General features: G+C 47.1%; 1 protein-coding gene across 4 annotated transcripts in view; it reads left to right on the top strand.

Annotated features, from left to right (window-relative positions):
* LOC135504419 (collagen alpha-1(XX) chain) overlaps positions 1–11584 on the top strand; it is a 31872-nt gene extending 20288 nt beyond the window's left edge. For 3 of the 4 annotated variants that reach the window (XM_064923012.1, XM_064923014.1, XM_064923011.1), the window contains 34 exons: positions 199–483; positions 687–845; positions 957–1126; positions 1290–1419; positions 1588–1733; positions 1822–1951; positions 3081–3220; positions 3747–3873; positions 3991–4130; positions 4245–4377; positions 4496–4641; positions 4706–4835; positions 4953–5069; positions 5217–5363; positions 5711–5767; positions 5867–5905; positions 5990–6128; positions 6237–6379; positions 6778–6887; positions 7096–7254; positions 7343–7420; positions 7601–7687; positions 7828–7881; positions 8072–8167; positions 8397–8450; positions 8649–8702; positions 8846–8899; positions 8998–9069; positions 9278–9313; positions 9404–9470; positions 9573–9761; positions 9874–9951; positions 10066–10227; positions 10325–11584. In XM_064923012.1, coding sequence (XP_064779084.1) covers positions 199–483; positions 687–845; positions 957–1126; positions 1290–1419; positions 1588–1733; positions 1822–1951; positions 3081–3220; positions 3747–3873; positions 3991–4130; positions 4245–4377; positions 4496–4641; positions 4706–4835; positions 4953–5069; positions 5217–5363; positions 5711–5767; positions 5867–5905; positions 5990–6128; positions 6237–6379; positions 6778–6887; positions 7096–7254; positions 7343–7420; positions 7601–7687; positions 7828–7881; positions 8072–8167; positions 8397–8450; positions 8649–8702; positions 8846–8899; positions 8998–9069; positions 9278–9313; positions 9404–9470; positions 9573–9761; positions 9874–9951; positions 10066–10227; positions 10325–10353 — 3857 coding nt within the window. In that variant the 3' untranslated portion in view covers positions 10354–11584. Of the gene's footprint in view, positions 1–198; positions 484–686; positions 846–956; positions 1127–1289; positions 1420–1587; positions 1734–1821; positions 1952–3080; positions 3221–3746; positions 3874–3990; positions 4131–4244; positions 4378–4495; positions 4642–4705; positions 4836–4952; positions 5070–5216; positions 5364–5710; positions 5768–5866; positions 5906–5989; positions 6129–6236; positions 6380–6777; positions 6888–7095; positions 7255–7342; positions 7421–7600; positions 7688–7827; positions 7957–8071; positions 8168–8396; positions 8451–8648; positions 8703–8845; positions 8900–8997; positions 9070–9277; positions 9314–9403; positions 9471–9572; positions 9762–9873; positions 9952–10065; positions 10228–10324 lie in introns of those variants that run through there. The other variant, XM_064923015.1, reaches the window with a different exon arrangement.
* The last annotated feature ends 4662 nt before the right edge of the window (positions 11585–16246 follow it).

The following is a 16246-nucleotide window of genomic DNA, read 5'->3' on the forward strand; positions in this document are numbered from 1 at the left end:
GTCTTTTGATCTTAATGGTTCTGTTTTGTGCACTTTCTTTCATCTAAATCCTGGTGGTTTTGGCCCCTTTCCTGTTTCTGCAGCTGTAAATACTCAACCTATAACAGTACTCTCCTCTGTTAGGTTTTTACTTCCCGGGACACCAATAACTGTCGTGTGGAGTGATATTACCAGTTTATTGCCCTTCCGTTTCCCCAGCCCTTTCTCAGTACAGTGGAGACCCTCGCACTGAGTGGCAGCTCAACAACTTCACTACCAAAGAGCAACTGCTGGAGGCCGTCAGGAACTTCAGATACAAGGGCGGCAACACCTTCACGGGCCATGCTCTGCTGCATGTCCTGGAGGAGAACCTGAGACACGAGTCAGGGGCGAGGCCGGACACCCCTCGTATCCTGATCCTCCTGACGGATGGGAAGTCGCAGGATGACGCCATCGCTGCAGCCAACCGGCTGAAGAACACCGGCGTGGAGATCATTGCCGTAGGTGAGATCTACCCTGGTGGTGCAGCCTGTTACTCTTGAGGGTTTAGTTTGCATAATGGAGAGTACCGGAAGTACAGGACTTTGTGTGGCTTTGTTTGCTTGTTTTTGCATGTTATTTATGCTTGGTTGTGTTTGTCAGTAATTTGTGTGTCTGTTCAGGAATGTATTGCCGTGTGATATAAGGACTGTCCCTGTGTCTTTCAGGTGTAAAGAACGCAGACGAATCAGAGCTGAGGCAGGTGGCGTCTGAGCCTCTGGAGATCAACGTCTACAATGTGAATGACTTCCCTCTGCTCAGCAAACTGGTGGACCGACTGGTGCACATCCTCTGTGGGAAGATAGAGGAGCGCAGCATTGCTAAGAGTGAGTTTAGTATTTCAGTACATTCATCCGTATGTTTATACAAACTCTTACGAAACTCTCTTTCTGTGAAGAAATACCAAGTAGTTTCCTCATTCTCTGTTTACTGCGTAGGAAACGAAAGGCCGACAGAGGACCCTGTGCTCTACTACCCAAGCCCCACAGACCTGGAGTTCTCTGAGCTGGGCCCCAGGGAGGTGCAGCTGAGCTGGACTGGACCTACCCGACCTGTCCTGCAGTACAGAGTGGTGTTCCACAGCGCCGAGGGACAGAGCCCACAGGAGGTCCGAGATGGACAGAATGTTCTCATGAATGTCTGCATTTACAAGTCATTGCAGTTATGAAGCTCAAGATCTTTTGTCATGGAAATAAATCAGTTGTGTCAACATGTAGCTATTTGGTGGTTTTGGCTGTGAGTGACTTGATCTGTGTGGCGTCTGTGTTCAGGTGGTTGTGAATGGAACCGTCTCCAGTGTTCTGCTGGGTGGACTCTCCTCCCAGACCCACTACCACATATCAATCTTTCCTGTCTACGATGACAACGTTGGTCTGGCCCTCAGAGGGACCATCACCACATGTAAGGCAGAACCCATCTGCCACATGCCTCACATATCATGTACTTCATAATGCAAATAACTCCACGAAACCAGGGAAATAATTTCTGATGCATTCTCTCTACCGTGGAAATAACTTCTGATACATTCCCTCTACCGTCTCCTTCTCTCTTTCTCTCCTGGATCATCAGTGCCCCTGGCCATGCCGGAGGGTCTGGAGGTGACCCCCTCGTCCCCCAGCAGTCTGAGGGTGCGTTGGGGTGCCACCGCGGGGGCCACTCAGTATATGGTTCTCTACTCCTCCCTCAGCCACGGAGAGCCCGACGATGCCAAGGAGGTGAGGTTACTGGAGGATGGCAGAGTGACGTGTGTAATATGTTGATGTGTTTGTTAGGATCATTTTGTGTTTTAAATCCCTGTCCCAGGTGAAGTTTGGGGCAGACCAGACTGATGTGATTCTGGGTGGTCTGATACCAGTGACAGACTACTCTGTCACCCTGTATGCCCTGTATGACGAGGACCCCAGTGACCCTGTCACCGCCATCGCCACCACATGTGAGGATGTTATCACTGCCTATTATTAATTAACATTCAATCCATTTATTTTATTTTTCTGTGTGTCATTTTTTTTCTCCCCAATTTCGTGATATCCAATTACGATCTTGTCGCATCACTGCAACTCCCCAACGGGCTCGGGAGGGGTGAACATGACCCGCCAAGCCGCTCTTCTTCACCCGAAAGTCAGCTGCACCAATGTGTCGGAGAAAACTTGCAGGCGCCCGACCCGCCTCAAGGAGTTGCTAGAGCGCGATGAGCCAAGTAAAGCCCTCGTAAAACTGACTATCGTGCCGATCCTTGTAATTTGCAAAATAACCTCAAACTCTACTCAGCAAATTGGATGCAGTCTATCACAGTGCCATCCGTTTTGTCACCAAAGCCTCATACACTACCCACCACTGCGACCTGTATGCTCTCGTTGGCTGGCTCTCGCTTCATATTCGTCGCCAATCCCACTTGCTCCAGGTCCATCTATAGGTCTTTGCTAGATAAATCCCCGCCTTATCTCAGCTCACTGGTCACCATAGCAGCACCCACTCATAGCACGCACTCCAGCAGCTATATCTCACTGGTCACCCCCAAAGCCAATTCCTACTTTGGCCGCCTTCCCTTCCAGTCCTCTGCTGCTCAATGACTGGAACGAATTGTAAAAATCACTGAAGCTGGACACCCATACCCTCACTAAAGTTAAGCACCAGCTGTCAGAGCAGCTCACAGATCACTGCACCTGTACATAGCCCATCTGTAAATAGCCCATCCAACTTCCTCATCCCCATACTGTTATTTATTTTTTATTTTTTTGCTCCTTTGTATCCCAGTATCTCTACTTGCACATTCATCTATCACTCCAGTGTTTAATTGCTAAATTGTAGTTATTTCGCTACTATGGCCTATTTATTGCCTTACCTCCCTTATCCTACCACATTTGCACACACTGTATATAGACTTTTTCTCTATTGTGTTATTGACTGTATGTATGTTTATTCCATGTGTAACTCTGTTGTTGTTTGTGTCGCACTGCTTTGCTTTATCTTGGCCAGGTCGCAGTTGTAAATGTGAACTTGTTCTCAACTGGCCTACCTGGTGAAATAAAACAGTTAAAATATTTTCTACTCTTTCTCTATAGACCCGTTGCCCTCCCCCGTCAGTATGCAGTTTCCCAAGGTGAGCCACAGCATGGTCAGGGTCAGCTGGGTTCCTGGAGTGGTTGATGTTCCCGGTCACAGAATCACCTGCAGCACCAACCATGGCAGTGACGTCAAACAGGTGCTCACCATTTAACTACTGTGGAATAAAACATGCACTACTCAATAAATATGTTTTATTTATTATTATTTATTATCCCGTACGGGCTCAGGAGAGACGAAGGTCGAAAGCCATGTGTCCTCTGCTTCTTAAAACAGCGCGCATCCAACCCGGAAGCCAGCCGCACCAATGTGTCGGAGGAAACACCGTGCACCTGGCGACCTGGTTAGCGTGCACTGCGCCCGGTCTACCACAGGAGTCGCTAGTGCGCGATGGGACAAGGATATCTCTACTGGCCAAAACCTCCCTAACACGGACAACGCTAGGCCAATTGTGCCACGGACCTCCCGGTCGCGGCTGGCTGCGACAGAGCCTGGGTTCGAACCCAGAGTCTCTGGTGACACAGCTAACACTGTGATGCAGTGCCTTAGACCACTGCGCCACCCAGGAGGCAATATGTTGTATTATAAGATATTTCCTTGATTCATTAATTTAGTATCTCCTTCTCTCTGTCTGTCACTTTCCCGCTCGCCTCTCTTCTCTCCAGGTGGAGGTGACAGGTGTGAACTCAGTTCTGCTACAGAACCTGTCCTCTCTGTCTAGATACTTGGTGTCGGTGCAGTCACAGTATGAGCAGGGCCTGTCCTCACCGCTCACAGCCAACGTCACCACATGTAAGATCATGAAACCTAGCACGTCACACACACGCACACATTTTCACATCCATACATGACCTGTGTATATGACAGAGATTGTTGTTTCTCCCTCACCTCTGCCCCTCTCTCTGTCAGTGAGGGTACCAGCCCCCTCTGATCTCAGAGTCACAAACTTCTCAGGAAGTGACATCACAGTTCGATGGGAGTCAGCCGCCGATGACGTTGTCTCCTACCTGATTAAATGGATCTCACTCAGTGGAGGGGACCTCAGACAGGTATGTGGAGGAACCTCGGCCTGTCTGTTAAATCTAGTAAGACGCGCCATATTTCATTGCCAATTCGACGCTGTGTTGCATGGATTTTAGTGTTACATTTGCTGTGTGTTTCAGTTGAGGGTGGATGGGGACAGCGAGGGGGCCATATTGGAGGGGGTGCAGGACGATAAGGAGTATCAGATCTCACTGTCTGCCCTCTACGCCGATGGAGCCCAGAGTGAGGCAGTGGCTATACGATACAGCACCTGTGAGTTCAAAATGCACACATTGTCACAGACCTGGAGATGTTAATCGGATCAATATGTAATATTGGGATGTAAAGGTTGTAGTTCTCAGCTTAAAGAGCACGGGTTAATGTGTCCTAGTGTCAGGTGGCGGCCCTTCCAGTGTGTCCGTCTCAGAGGAGACTGCAGTCAGTCTCCTGGTGAGCTGGGTTCCTCCCAACGCCCATGTACTGCAATACCATGTCTCCTACACCGCCCTGATGGGAGGAGAGACACAGGAGAGCACTGTGAGTAACACACACACACACACACACAGGTTAGGTTAGTTGTTACAGTGTTATGCCTCTGCAGGTGTTGGTTTCAGGCAGCGAGAGACAAACATTGCTGCAGACCCTGCTACCTGACACACGCTACAGCATCCTGGTCACTGCGGAGTACCGCAACCGAGAGGGAGGGAGCGCCTCCGCACAGGGCAAGACCAGTGAGTCACTTACACACCAACTGTCATTAATAGTCTATCACCTGTGAATGCATGGTCTCGCGTGCTCTAGTGTACGCAGACATCCCGTCAGTTGTCTCTCCATGTCTGTTCCTCCAGTCAGTCTGCGAGTGAGCAGTGTCAGTGTGATGAGGTCTGATCACTCCAGTATCTGCGTGTCTTGGAGGCCTGTTTCAGCAGTCAGCGGTTACCGCATTGCCATCCAGTCTTTCAAAGGTAACGAGACCTTTTCTAGCACATCTCGAAGTGACACGGGTAGTCGGGGATCTTGGTTTTGGAGCGACCACCCATCGCTGTTTCTTACAAGGATATTGTGTGCGGCGTATGTTTTTCTCTATGTCCCTACGGTGTTTGGGAGCCCAGACAAGCAGACAAAGCAGGAGATAGTGGATGCATCAAGCAGCAGCTACTGTTTCACTGAGCTGGAGCCAGAGACTGTGTACCGCATCAGTGTGCACTCCCGCCTCGACACTGTAGAGGGAGCTGCAGTCTCCATTCTCCACCCCACAGGTCTGTATATCATCAGCATTGGGAAAGGGGGATACCTTGTCAGTTGTACAACTGAATGCCTTCAACTGAAATGTGTCTTCCGCATTTAACCCAACCCTCTGAATCAGAGCGGTGCGGGGGGCTGCCTTAATCGACATCCACGTCTTCGGCGCCCGGGGAACAGTGGGTTAACTGCCTTGCTCAGGGGCAGAACGACCGATGTTTACCTTGTCAGCTCGGGGATTGATTGTAGATGTAAACAGATCACTTGGGTACAATCCTCTTGGTGGGAGGATTGTGTAACATTACACATTCATGAAAGTAGAACTAGATAGAAGTATTGAGCATTTGGATTTTGATCCCGACAGCATCGTCCCCAGCCAGAATCCCCATTCATCCTAGACTGCACCCAATTCGCAATGAAGGTACTTCTTTATATTATAGTTAATTCTACAGAACAGAGCTGCATTGAGTGCTGTAACATACCTTTGTTTTTGATTAAACACTGCCCTCTTGTGTTACAGTATGCCCTGAGGTGACCATCAGAAACAGCATTGTAAAAGGTAAGGAAATTATGTTTGTAAAGTAAAGAGCGTTTGTCATATACGCATTGGGTGTGTGAGAGTCTGTGTGTGTTTCTGCACCAGGGTTTGATATGATGGAGGCTTTTGGTCTGACCCAGAGGACTTACTCATCTGTGGAGGGGGTGGCGGCTGAGCCTTTTGTCTTCAATACTCTACACACCTATACTGTGTACAGAGACATCCAACTGACTCAGAGCACAGGGTGAGACATTTACACAGGCACACACACACACACACACACACACACACACACACACACACACACACACACACACACAGGTCACTTATCTCTATATTGTCCCATCCACAGATTCATCCACCCAGCAGGCTTTTCTCCAGATCACACCATCAGTATAGCTTTCCGTCTGCTACAGGACACCCCCAGGGAGCCCTTTGCCCTCTGGCAACTCACCGACAACGACTTCCAGCCCAAGATGGGCGTGGTGCTGGACCGTGAGTCTGAGGAGAGGGATGGGGTTGAGGACTGCCATTTTTAGGGATTTGTAGTTTTTACTGTTTGTTGTGCTCAGGGATCTCACAAAATTTGCTTCAGTCATCCTTAGCAACTTACAATTAGTGCATTCATGTATTGTTGTCACACCTAGCAATCTTTACATCACAGTACATTTTCACTCAAAGTATTTATTAGCCAAATCAGTGCCGGGGGGTGGGGGGGTGTTAGGGGCACTGAGTTATTTATGACACTCTTCAAAGGGGTAGGGACTCCGCGGTCTGACTTTAGGGGGAAGATTGTTTGCTCATCATGGTGGATCATTTCCCCCAAAAACAGTTTTTCATTTCCCCTCCCTCTCTCTCTCTCTCTCTCTCCTTTCTCTCTCTGTGCCCCCCAGCTGTGAGCAAACTGTTGCTGTACTTCAGTCTGGACTACAGAGGGGAGGTTCAGGAGCTCACCTTCGACCAGCCACAGGTCCACAGGCTGTTCTACGGAAGCTTCCACAAGGTGAACGAGAGAGAAAATATTTGATAAATAGAAGGAAGAAAGGGGGAGAGAAAACGAGGACGAGGGGCAGTTCAACATTAAGACAATGCTGAGTCTTAGATGGTGATTAGAGAATGTGACCATGGATATAGAACTCTAATATATTGTCTATGGTTGTGACATACAGCACGAGTCGTTCTAACAGACCCTTCTGTCCTGTGATTGGCAGATCCACCTGTCTATCAGCCAGGTGAGCGTATCCCTGTCTGTGGACTGCCAGCATGTGGGTGAGAGGCCCGCACGGCCACTGGGGACTCTGCCCACTGACGGTTTTGAGACACTGGGCAAACTGATGAAGACCCGTGGACCACACAGCGGCTCTGCCCCGGTTAGTTAGAACAGAACTATTACTTTGACCAACACATAACATATACTGTAGTGACCAGACTCTTTGTTTTTGTTTTTTTTGCCTTCAGTTCCAGCTACAGTCCTTTGAGATTGTGTGCAACACCACCTGGGCATTAGAGGACACCTGCTGTGATTTGCCAGGCCTGGTTAGTGACACACAGTAACTCTCTATTAAAGGTCATGGGGTAATGAATAAATACCGACGTCTAGAGGAATATGGAGTTAATGAATGTATTAGAAGCGGAGTGAATGAATGTATCTGGCGTCCTGCCCTGAATATCACTGTAACTTCGTTGACTGTAATGCTGCCTGTGTGACTATCTCAGAGGGATGAGGAGAGCTGCCCCGCCCCTGCCTATGCCTGCACCTGTACCTCCGACATACCTGGAGCTCCTGGTGTCATGGGTCCTCCTGTGAGTCACAGTGTTACGTTATGATTTAAAGCAGAATAAATTGATTAAATTAACTGTAATGTAGTGATAAGCAATTGCAATGATTTCATGACTGATCCTAAGATTATTATGCAACAATCCTTGTCCCTGTTTTTTTTTAGGGCAAACCGGGTCCTCGTGGAGAAAAGGGTGAAAAGGGAGAGGAGGGCCAAAAGGTCAGAGGTCTTGACACTTGTGAAGCCGATACAGAAGCGCCTGAACAGTTCACTATACACAGCTGAACGCCATCTGTATTGCACCATAGTCTATTTTCACATGTACTGTACATCATCATGTTTGTCAGAATGTGATGGTGACAGATTTTCCTATATTTTAACCTCTATTCACCACTCCTGTTTTTCTCAGGGTGAGATAGGCCCTTCAGGGAAAATGGGGTCAGAAGGCGTTCTTGGGCCCCTGGGAAATCGTGGCCCTCGGGGATTGACAGTTCAGGGCAAAGTGGTGGGTCGATTGTAAATGATTCTTTTAGAGCATCCTTATTGCTCTCCATGTTTAGAAAGTGCTACATTGCTTTTTAAATGCATCTATATCATGTTTGCCCTTTTTGAATTGGAAACGTGTTATTGTGACAATTGTGCAATGTCAGCATATTGCAGATCTGTGCCGTGTTATTCTGTGATTACAGCAATATGTATCACTTTGGACCTCTGTGTCTGTTCCGTCTCTACAGGGACCTCCAGGGGCTCGGGGTGTGAAGGGGGAGGTGGGAAAGCCAGGTGGGCAGGTGAGTCTGATTTACAACATTGCCATTGAAGAAACCGAACAGGATATTATTTTGATTTTACTTGTCTTCAAAAATTTGATCCACTGTGACGTAGTTTACATTATGGTTTTCTTCTTTGATCCCTCCACTTTCCTTCCTTCTCCTTCCCTTCCCTATCATCTCCTCCCCTCCTCCATCCGCATCCCTGTGTTTCTCTAGGGTTTACCAGGTCCTCCTGGACCCAAAGGGAACGAAGGAGCCCCAGGCCCCAAGGTGAGCTCAATCTCAACCCTTATTCAAACACGTTCCACAAACCATGCCTGGAGCTCAAGACTCCAAGTGTTTGTATTATTAGTTATGTGTATCAGTCTGAAGCCAGCTCTGACCCTGACCTTTGCCTCCCCGGTGTTTTTCAGGGCATCAGAGGAGTTGAGGGGAACATGGGCGGACCAGGGATTACTGGACCTAGGGTAAGAGTGGGGTGGAGACAAGCGGAGACAGACTTGTCATTGCTTTTCTAGTGATCTCTCTATTGCTCCTCCCCTAATCCACCCATCTGTGTTGTCAGGGTTTCCAGGGTATGCCAGGACACCCAGGGGTTGTTGGAGAGAGGGGACCTTTAGGGGGGGTGGGGCCGACCGTAAGTACTGAGGCACAAACGGAGCTTCATACCCTGGGACTGTCACATCCAATATACTGTTGAAAACAACAATCACGCCATCACACAATTTCAGTATGCTCAATGTTAAATCATCCAGTGATGATCCATTGTCTGAGGTGAACCAAATTGTATTTGTAGCAATAATGGTTATCAACTAGTTCATTGTAGTTTCCCTTTCTATTAACAGGGTCTTCCTGGGAATAAAGGTGAAAGGGGAGAGAAGGTACATTTTTATCATGCAAGTTTGTCTCTGCAAGAAAATGTGTTTGTGCTCTCTTGACCCATTGATTGACAGACATGCTCTGTGTTTTAGGGAGAGCCTCAGTCCATGGCAATGATCTTCCAGCTCGTCACACAGGCCTGTGAGCAACTGGTGCACAGTAAGTACTGCAATGCTGTACTTGTGTTAATGTAAGGTGATGTTTGAGGGAGTGCACATGGTTGTGTGTATCTGTGTAGACTTATTCCCGATTGTTTTTCAGACGAGGTGCTGAAGCTGGATTTGTTCCTGAATGAGATGAGCCGCAAGCCTGTGCCCATTGAGGAGCCAGTGGGTCCCCCAGGAGAGCCTGGTATACCAGGGGGAAAGGGCCCACCAGGACAGAGGGGGAACCAGGGAAGACTGGGAACTAGTGGGGAACCAGGGAAGTCTGGATACCCAGGAGAGCAGGGTGAGGCCTTGGGTTTTACACGGTGGTGGTGGTGGTGGTGGTATGTATTCAGTCCTGGTCAGACTTCTTACGTGATAAGTGTCTCTCATCAGTGTTTCCTTCTTTCCTTCAGGACGTAGAGGTGCCCCCGGGGAAAAAGGCAGCTTAGGGCCCAATGTCCAGGGACCACAGGGAATCAAAGGATTTGCAGGTACACTCATCAGCTCTGTCTCTATGAGCAGAAAAATCAAGAAACGGTAATTGAAAAGTTTAATTGTTGCTGTCAACTTAGTGATTTGGGTTTTTTGTGATTGTGTTTGTGCAGGTCTCCCAGGAGAGGCCAAGCTGGGCAGTCCTGGCCCTAGAGGAGAGGATGGCCAGACGGGACCTCCGGGCATCGCAGGAGCAGTCGGGCAGGCAGGAGAAATCGGTCCCCCTGGTGTTTGTGATAGCAGTGGCTGTCATAGAGGTGCTCAGGCACAAACAGGTACAACAGCCATATCTAGGACTATTTACAGTAAATATTTCCATATTGAAGATATTACCATGCTATTTTACTGTTTTGACTTCATGTCATTTTTCAGAGGACCCATATTTTGGATACCAGCCTTGAGCACACAGTGGAAGCTGAATTTTCTTGTGACATTGTGGTCCAGCTCCTGTCATCTCTTTCATTTTAAGTGGCCATAGAGCACTTGTGCCATTAGACCTGATGGACAGACTGGGACTGGAGCTGACGAAGCACCACAGTGGAGCAGGTTTGGTGCATTAGAGCTCGTCAGTGACTCAGAGACACATGGGCCACTATTAAGGGGAAAAGGAAGTTGACATGGTACCTCTTCTTCACTTCTCCTTCTCATGAAACACAAATATATCAAGTGTTTCCACTTACATAAAAACTGATGAAAAGTACATTTTTAAGTATTTGAATAGGTCTACCTGTTAATAAACTCGCTAACATATTGTAAAGGCCTATGTTTTAATGGAGGCCATGTAGTGGATATTTTGGTCGACAGTAGGCCTGTTATAGTTAACTGATGTATGTTACGACCTTCGCACTGAAAATGTTAAATCTGCTCCTGACTATGTCCATGTTTTTGTACTCATGCACTGTAACATATTACATGTTAAGCATAAATTCAAATATGGTTACTATCTGTAGCTTGTATTATATTTTTTATACCTAAACTGCCTCAAAATGTTAATCCAAAGAGTTAATTTTGTATAAAAAAACTATTTTGTTTCAAACAAATTATATACTGTGAGAATGTCTTAATTATTTTATAGATATATAGATATACTGTATATGATAAATTGAATCTTGTTATTCTCATTATACACTAACATGCAGATTTCCTGTATTACATTTTGTATTTTGTCTCACAGGAAAGCCCTGTTTACAATTCCTGCTTCATGTGTGTAAACGGCCATTGGCAGTTGAAATGTTGCCATGTGTTCTTGAAAACATTTGATGTGTTTTACTTTTTTTCTACTCCGAAGTGTGTGTGTGTGTGTGTGTGTGTGTGTGTGTGTGTGTGTGTGTGTGTGTGTGTGTGTGTGTGTGTGTGTGTGTGTGTGTGTGTGTGTGTGTGTGTGTGTGTGAGAGAGAGCGTGCGCATGAGAGACCAGCATTAGACCAGCTTCTACATAAATATGGTAGACTAAATACTTAAACAGCAGGAAGCCAATTGAGAGTAATAAAATCATGACCTTAAAAGTAAACTTGCCTGAACTCTGTTTGTTTTTTTTGTTCTTCATCCCTAAACAGTGGACCCTTTTGACTGTAATGAGATAATGATTATATACTGCAAGACAATAAAAGATGGCCTACTGTTACTGGTGAATTGAATTGAATTGAATATTGGCATGATCTGTATTCTCCATTATAAACTGTATGGTTCAAGTCCTGAATGCTGATTGGCTGACATACCACAGGTGTGACAACATGTATTTTTACTTCTGTTAATATGTTGGGAATCAGTTTATAATAGCAATAAGGCACCTCGGGGGGTTGAGGTATATGGCCAGTATACCACGGCTAAGGGCTGTATTCATGCATCTTTGAACAGGTGTTAGCCGTGGTATATTTGCCATATACCACACACCCTAATGCCTTATTGCTTAAATATACCCTGTCAATTATATGTTATGCAAGCGCTCGGATGCAGAGTAGCCCACGTTTTACCAGCATGGAGAGGCCAGAGAAAGCCAGACTAGTAAATTGGGCCAAGGAACCGAAGTTGGGTATTGGATGAAGGCCATCCGCAATACAGCAGATGAAGGCCCGGCATGAGCATGGAGAAGGGATAGAAGTGGTTATGGACAGCGAGGAACAATAAGAGCCAAGTGTAGAGGGAAGGTGAGGAAGAATGGCTCCAAGTAGGCCGACAAACCGTACCTGCTGTCTCGGATGGAAGTTGAACCCTGACAAGAGGGGATGAATTTCCTCTGGTGGCAGGTGTAGTGGAGACTGACCTCTAAGTCCGAGCCTCACCCCAATGGTCATGCTAAGTAGTGATGCGAGGGTTGATTCAAAACCCGCAGTCACGGCAGGTTGGGGGTCAAGAAATATAGTGTGTGGATAAAGGGAGTATGGGTGGCGAGCGGGTTGAATAAAAATAAAATCTTTAAAAAATCCCTGAATGTATAATTATTGTGCAATTTTTATCTATAGCCTACACTGAGTTTTTCATTCATTATTTTGTTGCAATTGTGTTGGGGATCATAATCTGAGTTCCTGGAGTGCTCTGTAAGGATGAAGGAGATCGAGATGGGGATCATGATCCTGAGTTCCTGGAGTGCCCTGTAAGGATGAAGGAGATCGAGATGGGGATCATGATCCTGAGTTCCTGGAGTGCTCTGTAAGGATGAAGGAGATCGAGATGGGGATCATGATCCTGAGTTCCTGGAGTGCTCTGTAAGGATGAAGGAGATTGAGATGGGGATCATGATCCTGAGTTCCTGGAGTGCCCTGTAAGGATGAAGGAGATCGAGATGGGGATCATGATCCTGAGTTCCTGGAGTGCCCTGTAAGGATGAAGGAGATCGAGATGGGGATCATGATCCTGAGTTCCTGGAGTGCTCTGTAAGGATGAAGGAGATCGAGATGGGGATCATGATCTTGAGTTCCTGGAGTGCTCTGTAAGGATGAAGGAGATTGAGATGGGGATCATGATCTTGAGTTACTGGAGTGCCCTGTAAGGATGAAGGAGATCGAGATGGGGATCATGATCCTGAGTTCCTGGAGTGCCCTGTAAGGATGAAGGAGATTGAGATGGGGATCATGATCTTGAGTTACTGGAGTGCCCTGTAAGGATGAAGGAGATTGAGATGGGGATCATGATCTTGAGTTACTGGAGTGCCCTGTAAGGGTGAAGGAGATCGAGATGGGGATCATGATCCTGAGTTCCTGGAGTGCCCTGTAAGGATGAAGGAGATCGAGATGGGGATCATGATCCTGAGTTCCTGGAGTGCCCTGTAAGGATGAAGGAGATCGAGATGGGGATCATGATCCTGAGTTCCTGGAGTGCTCTGTAAGGATGAAGGAGATCGAGATGGGGATCATGATCCTGAGTTCCTGGAGTGCTCTGTAAGGATGAAGGAGATTGAGATGGGGATCATGATCCTGAGTTCCTGGAGTGCCCTGTAAGGATGAAGGAGATCGAGATGGGGATCATGATCCTGAGTTCCTGGAGTGCCCTGTAAGGATGAAGGAGATCGAGATGGGGATCATGATCCTGAGTTCCTGGAGTGCTCTGTAAGGATGAAGGAGATCGAGATGGGGATCATGATCTTGAGTTCCTGGAGTGCTCTGTAAGGATGAAGGAGATTGAGATGGGGATCATGATCTTGAGTTACTGGAGTGCCCTGTAAGGATGAAGGAGATCGAGATGGGGATCATGATCCTGAGTTCCTGGAGTGCCCTGTAAGGATGAAGGAGATTGAGATGGGGATCATGATCTTGAGTTACTGGAGTGCCCTGTAAGGGTGAAGGAGATCGAGATGGGGATCATGATCCTGAGTTCCTGGAGTGCCCTGTAAGGATGAAGGAGATCGAGATGGGGATCATGATCCTGAGTTCCTGGAGTGCCCTGTAAGGATGAAGGAGATTGAGATGGGGATCATGATCTTGAGTTCCTGGAGTGCTCTGTAAGGGTGAAGGAGATCGAGATGGGGATCATGATCCTGAGTTCCTGGAGTGCTCTGTAAGGATGAAGGAGATCGAGATGGGGATCATGATCCTGAGTTCCTGGAGTGCCCTGTAAGGATGAAGGAGATTGAGATGGGGATCATGATCTTGAGTTACTGGAGTGCCCTGTAAGGGTGAAGGAGATTGGGGTGGCAAAAGTTAGTGGTCAATCAAATCTCCTATGGGGAGGCAATTAAAAGAATTGAGAAAATAAGTGATGCTAGAGAAGAGGTATTAGTGGATACACCACAGCCTGCAGTACTTGTTTGCTTCCAGACAAAATATACCCTGTGTGTTAAAAAGGTGGATTTTGTTGCGTTCATGGCCACAGTTATAAACTGTACAGCAGAAGTCTCAAAGAAGTCTAAGAAACTGGACATTATTGTGGCTGTGGCAGAAAGGATTTTGGGACTTCAGGATTTTAGATGAAGATTTACAAGGGGTACTGGCACCGGAAGATCCGCCCTCCCAGGTTCCCCTTGAGCCTGTGTAGTGATCAGATCTGTAAAAACAAAATGTAACAAAAAAGCTTTTGATTTAATTGATTTATACATTTTTGGGTCGTTTATCGGTAGGTGTGGATGACTGGGGGTGATACCTGCTGGGTGGAAACGTACGGTGGTGTTGACGTTTGTAAAAACCAGGTAAAGATCCCGGGCGGACAGTTATAGGCCTATCGCACTGACATCTAACGTGTAAGTTGATGGAAAAGATGATAGTGAGTAGGATGATGTATTTCTTGGAGATTAGGGGTTTGATGAGCATAGCACAGAGTGGGTGGATGGATGCCCTGGTGACAGTTAGTACAGAGATAGCCAAGGCCCTGACAATAAAATAGGTGATGACTGTTGTGTATTTTGACATTGACATTGAGAAAGCTTATGATACCATGTGGAGGGAAGGGTTGTTGATCAAGCTGAGTGCATTGGGGGACGTCTGTATAACTGGATCATGGACTTCTTGTTAGATCGAGTCATACGGGTGTTGGGTGGGTCAGAATTGTCAATGCTGTTAGAAGTGGACAATGGTACTCCCCAGGAAAGTGTGGTTAGTCAGATGTTGTTCACCCTGATGATAAGGTGGACAATCGGGCAGAAGGTGGTAGAACATGGACTGGGGGAGAGAGAGATAGGGCCGGCAATTGCATTGGGGAACGTTCCTCCTTGGCTGTTCCAAAACAAATCTAGGTGTGGACATGATTGAGGGCAGGAGAGAATGGAGTAAGGACGTGAGATGTCTTTTAGAGAGATATATAGATAATCGTTTTTATTCATTTTTAAGGATTCAGATGGTTAAAAGGATCCAGTCAGTGGTCGGATGGGCACAGGGGTGTATATCCCAGATTTCAATGTTAGTGCATGTAAGTGGTTAACTGATTATGTGTTAGTGTATGCAGCAGAGTTGATGGCCATGATACTAGGTTTGAGATGGGTGGAGGAGGTGAAACCACTCAGAGTGGTGATCTGCTCTGATTCGGCTGCAGTGTTGAGCAGTGTGAAGATGGGCAGGTCGGATAGGGGAGACTTGTTTGTGGAGATGATGGTGCTGTTGGAGAGGATGGAGTGGTGATCTGCTCTGATTCGGCTGCAGTGTTGAGCAGTGTGAAGATGGGCAGGTCGGATAGGGGAGACTTGTTTGTGGAGACGATGGTGCTGTTGGAGAGGATGGAGTGGTGGTAAACGTTTGTAGGGTTCCCGCCCATGTGGGTGTGGAGGGTAATGAGAAGGTTGATGTGGTGGCTGAGAGTGCAGTGAGCAGAGAAGGGGTAGATATTCAGGTCAACTGGGCCGCAGGGAAGTCAAGTCATTGATCCGGCCAAAAAGGCTCAGTCTTTGGCAAATGGAGTGGGATGCTGGTAGTCAGGGGAGACAATGATATTGTATGTCGATATAGGTGAATAAAGTTGTGTGGAGTAGACTACAGTTTGGGCACACAGGTTTGAATGCCACGTTGTGGATGATAGGGAGACATGAAACAGGTCTGTGTGATGAGTGTTTAGTGGAGGAAACGGTTGATATTTTGTGAATTGTATGATGTAGATGGGGAGAGATTGTGTGAAAGGGTTAGAGAGGCTGGACGGGTTTGGGTTTGGGTGGTGTAGTGGGGGGAAGGAAGTGGTGTCTTGGGCTCTATTTCACTTTGTTAGAGGAACATGACTAATGAAGATCATTTAATGTCGTTAGCCTGTGACTGGCCTCACACTCCAGTACAGTAGGTAGTGATGTATGCACATTGAACGTTGGATGCGATCCGCCAACCCAATGCCAAAGAAGAAGAAGAAATCCCGTACAGTCAAATATATTTATAACTGCAGTAT

The sequence above is a fragment of the Oncorhynchus masou genome, chromosome 18 (assembly GCF_036934945.1).
Source record: "Oncorhynchus masou masou isolate Uvic2021 chromosome 18, UVic_Omas_1.1, whole genome shotgun sequence".
Classification (NCBI taxonomy): Eukaryota; Metazoa; Chordata; class Actinopteri; order Salmoniformes; family Salmonidae; genus Oncorhynchus; species Oncorhynchus masou.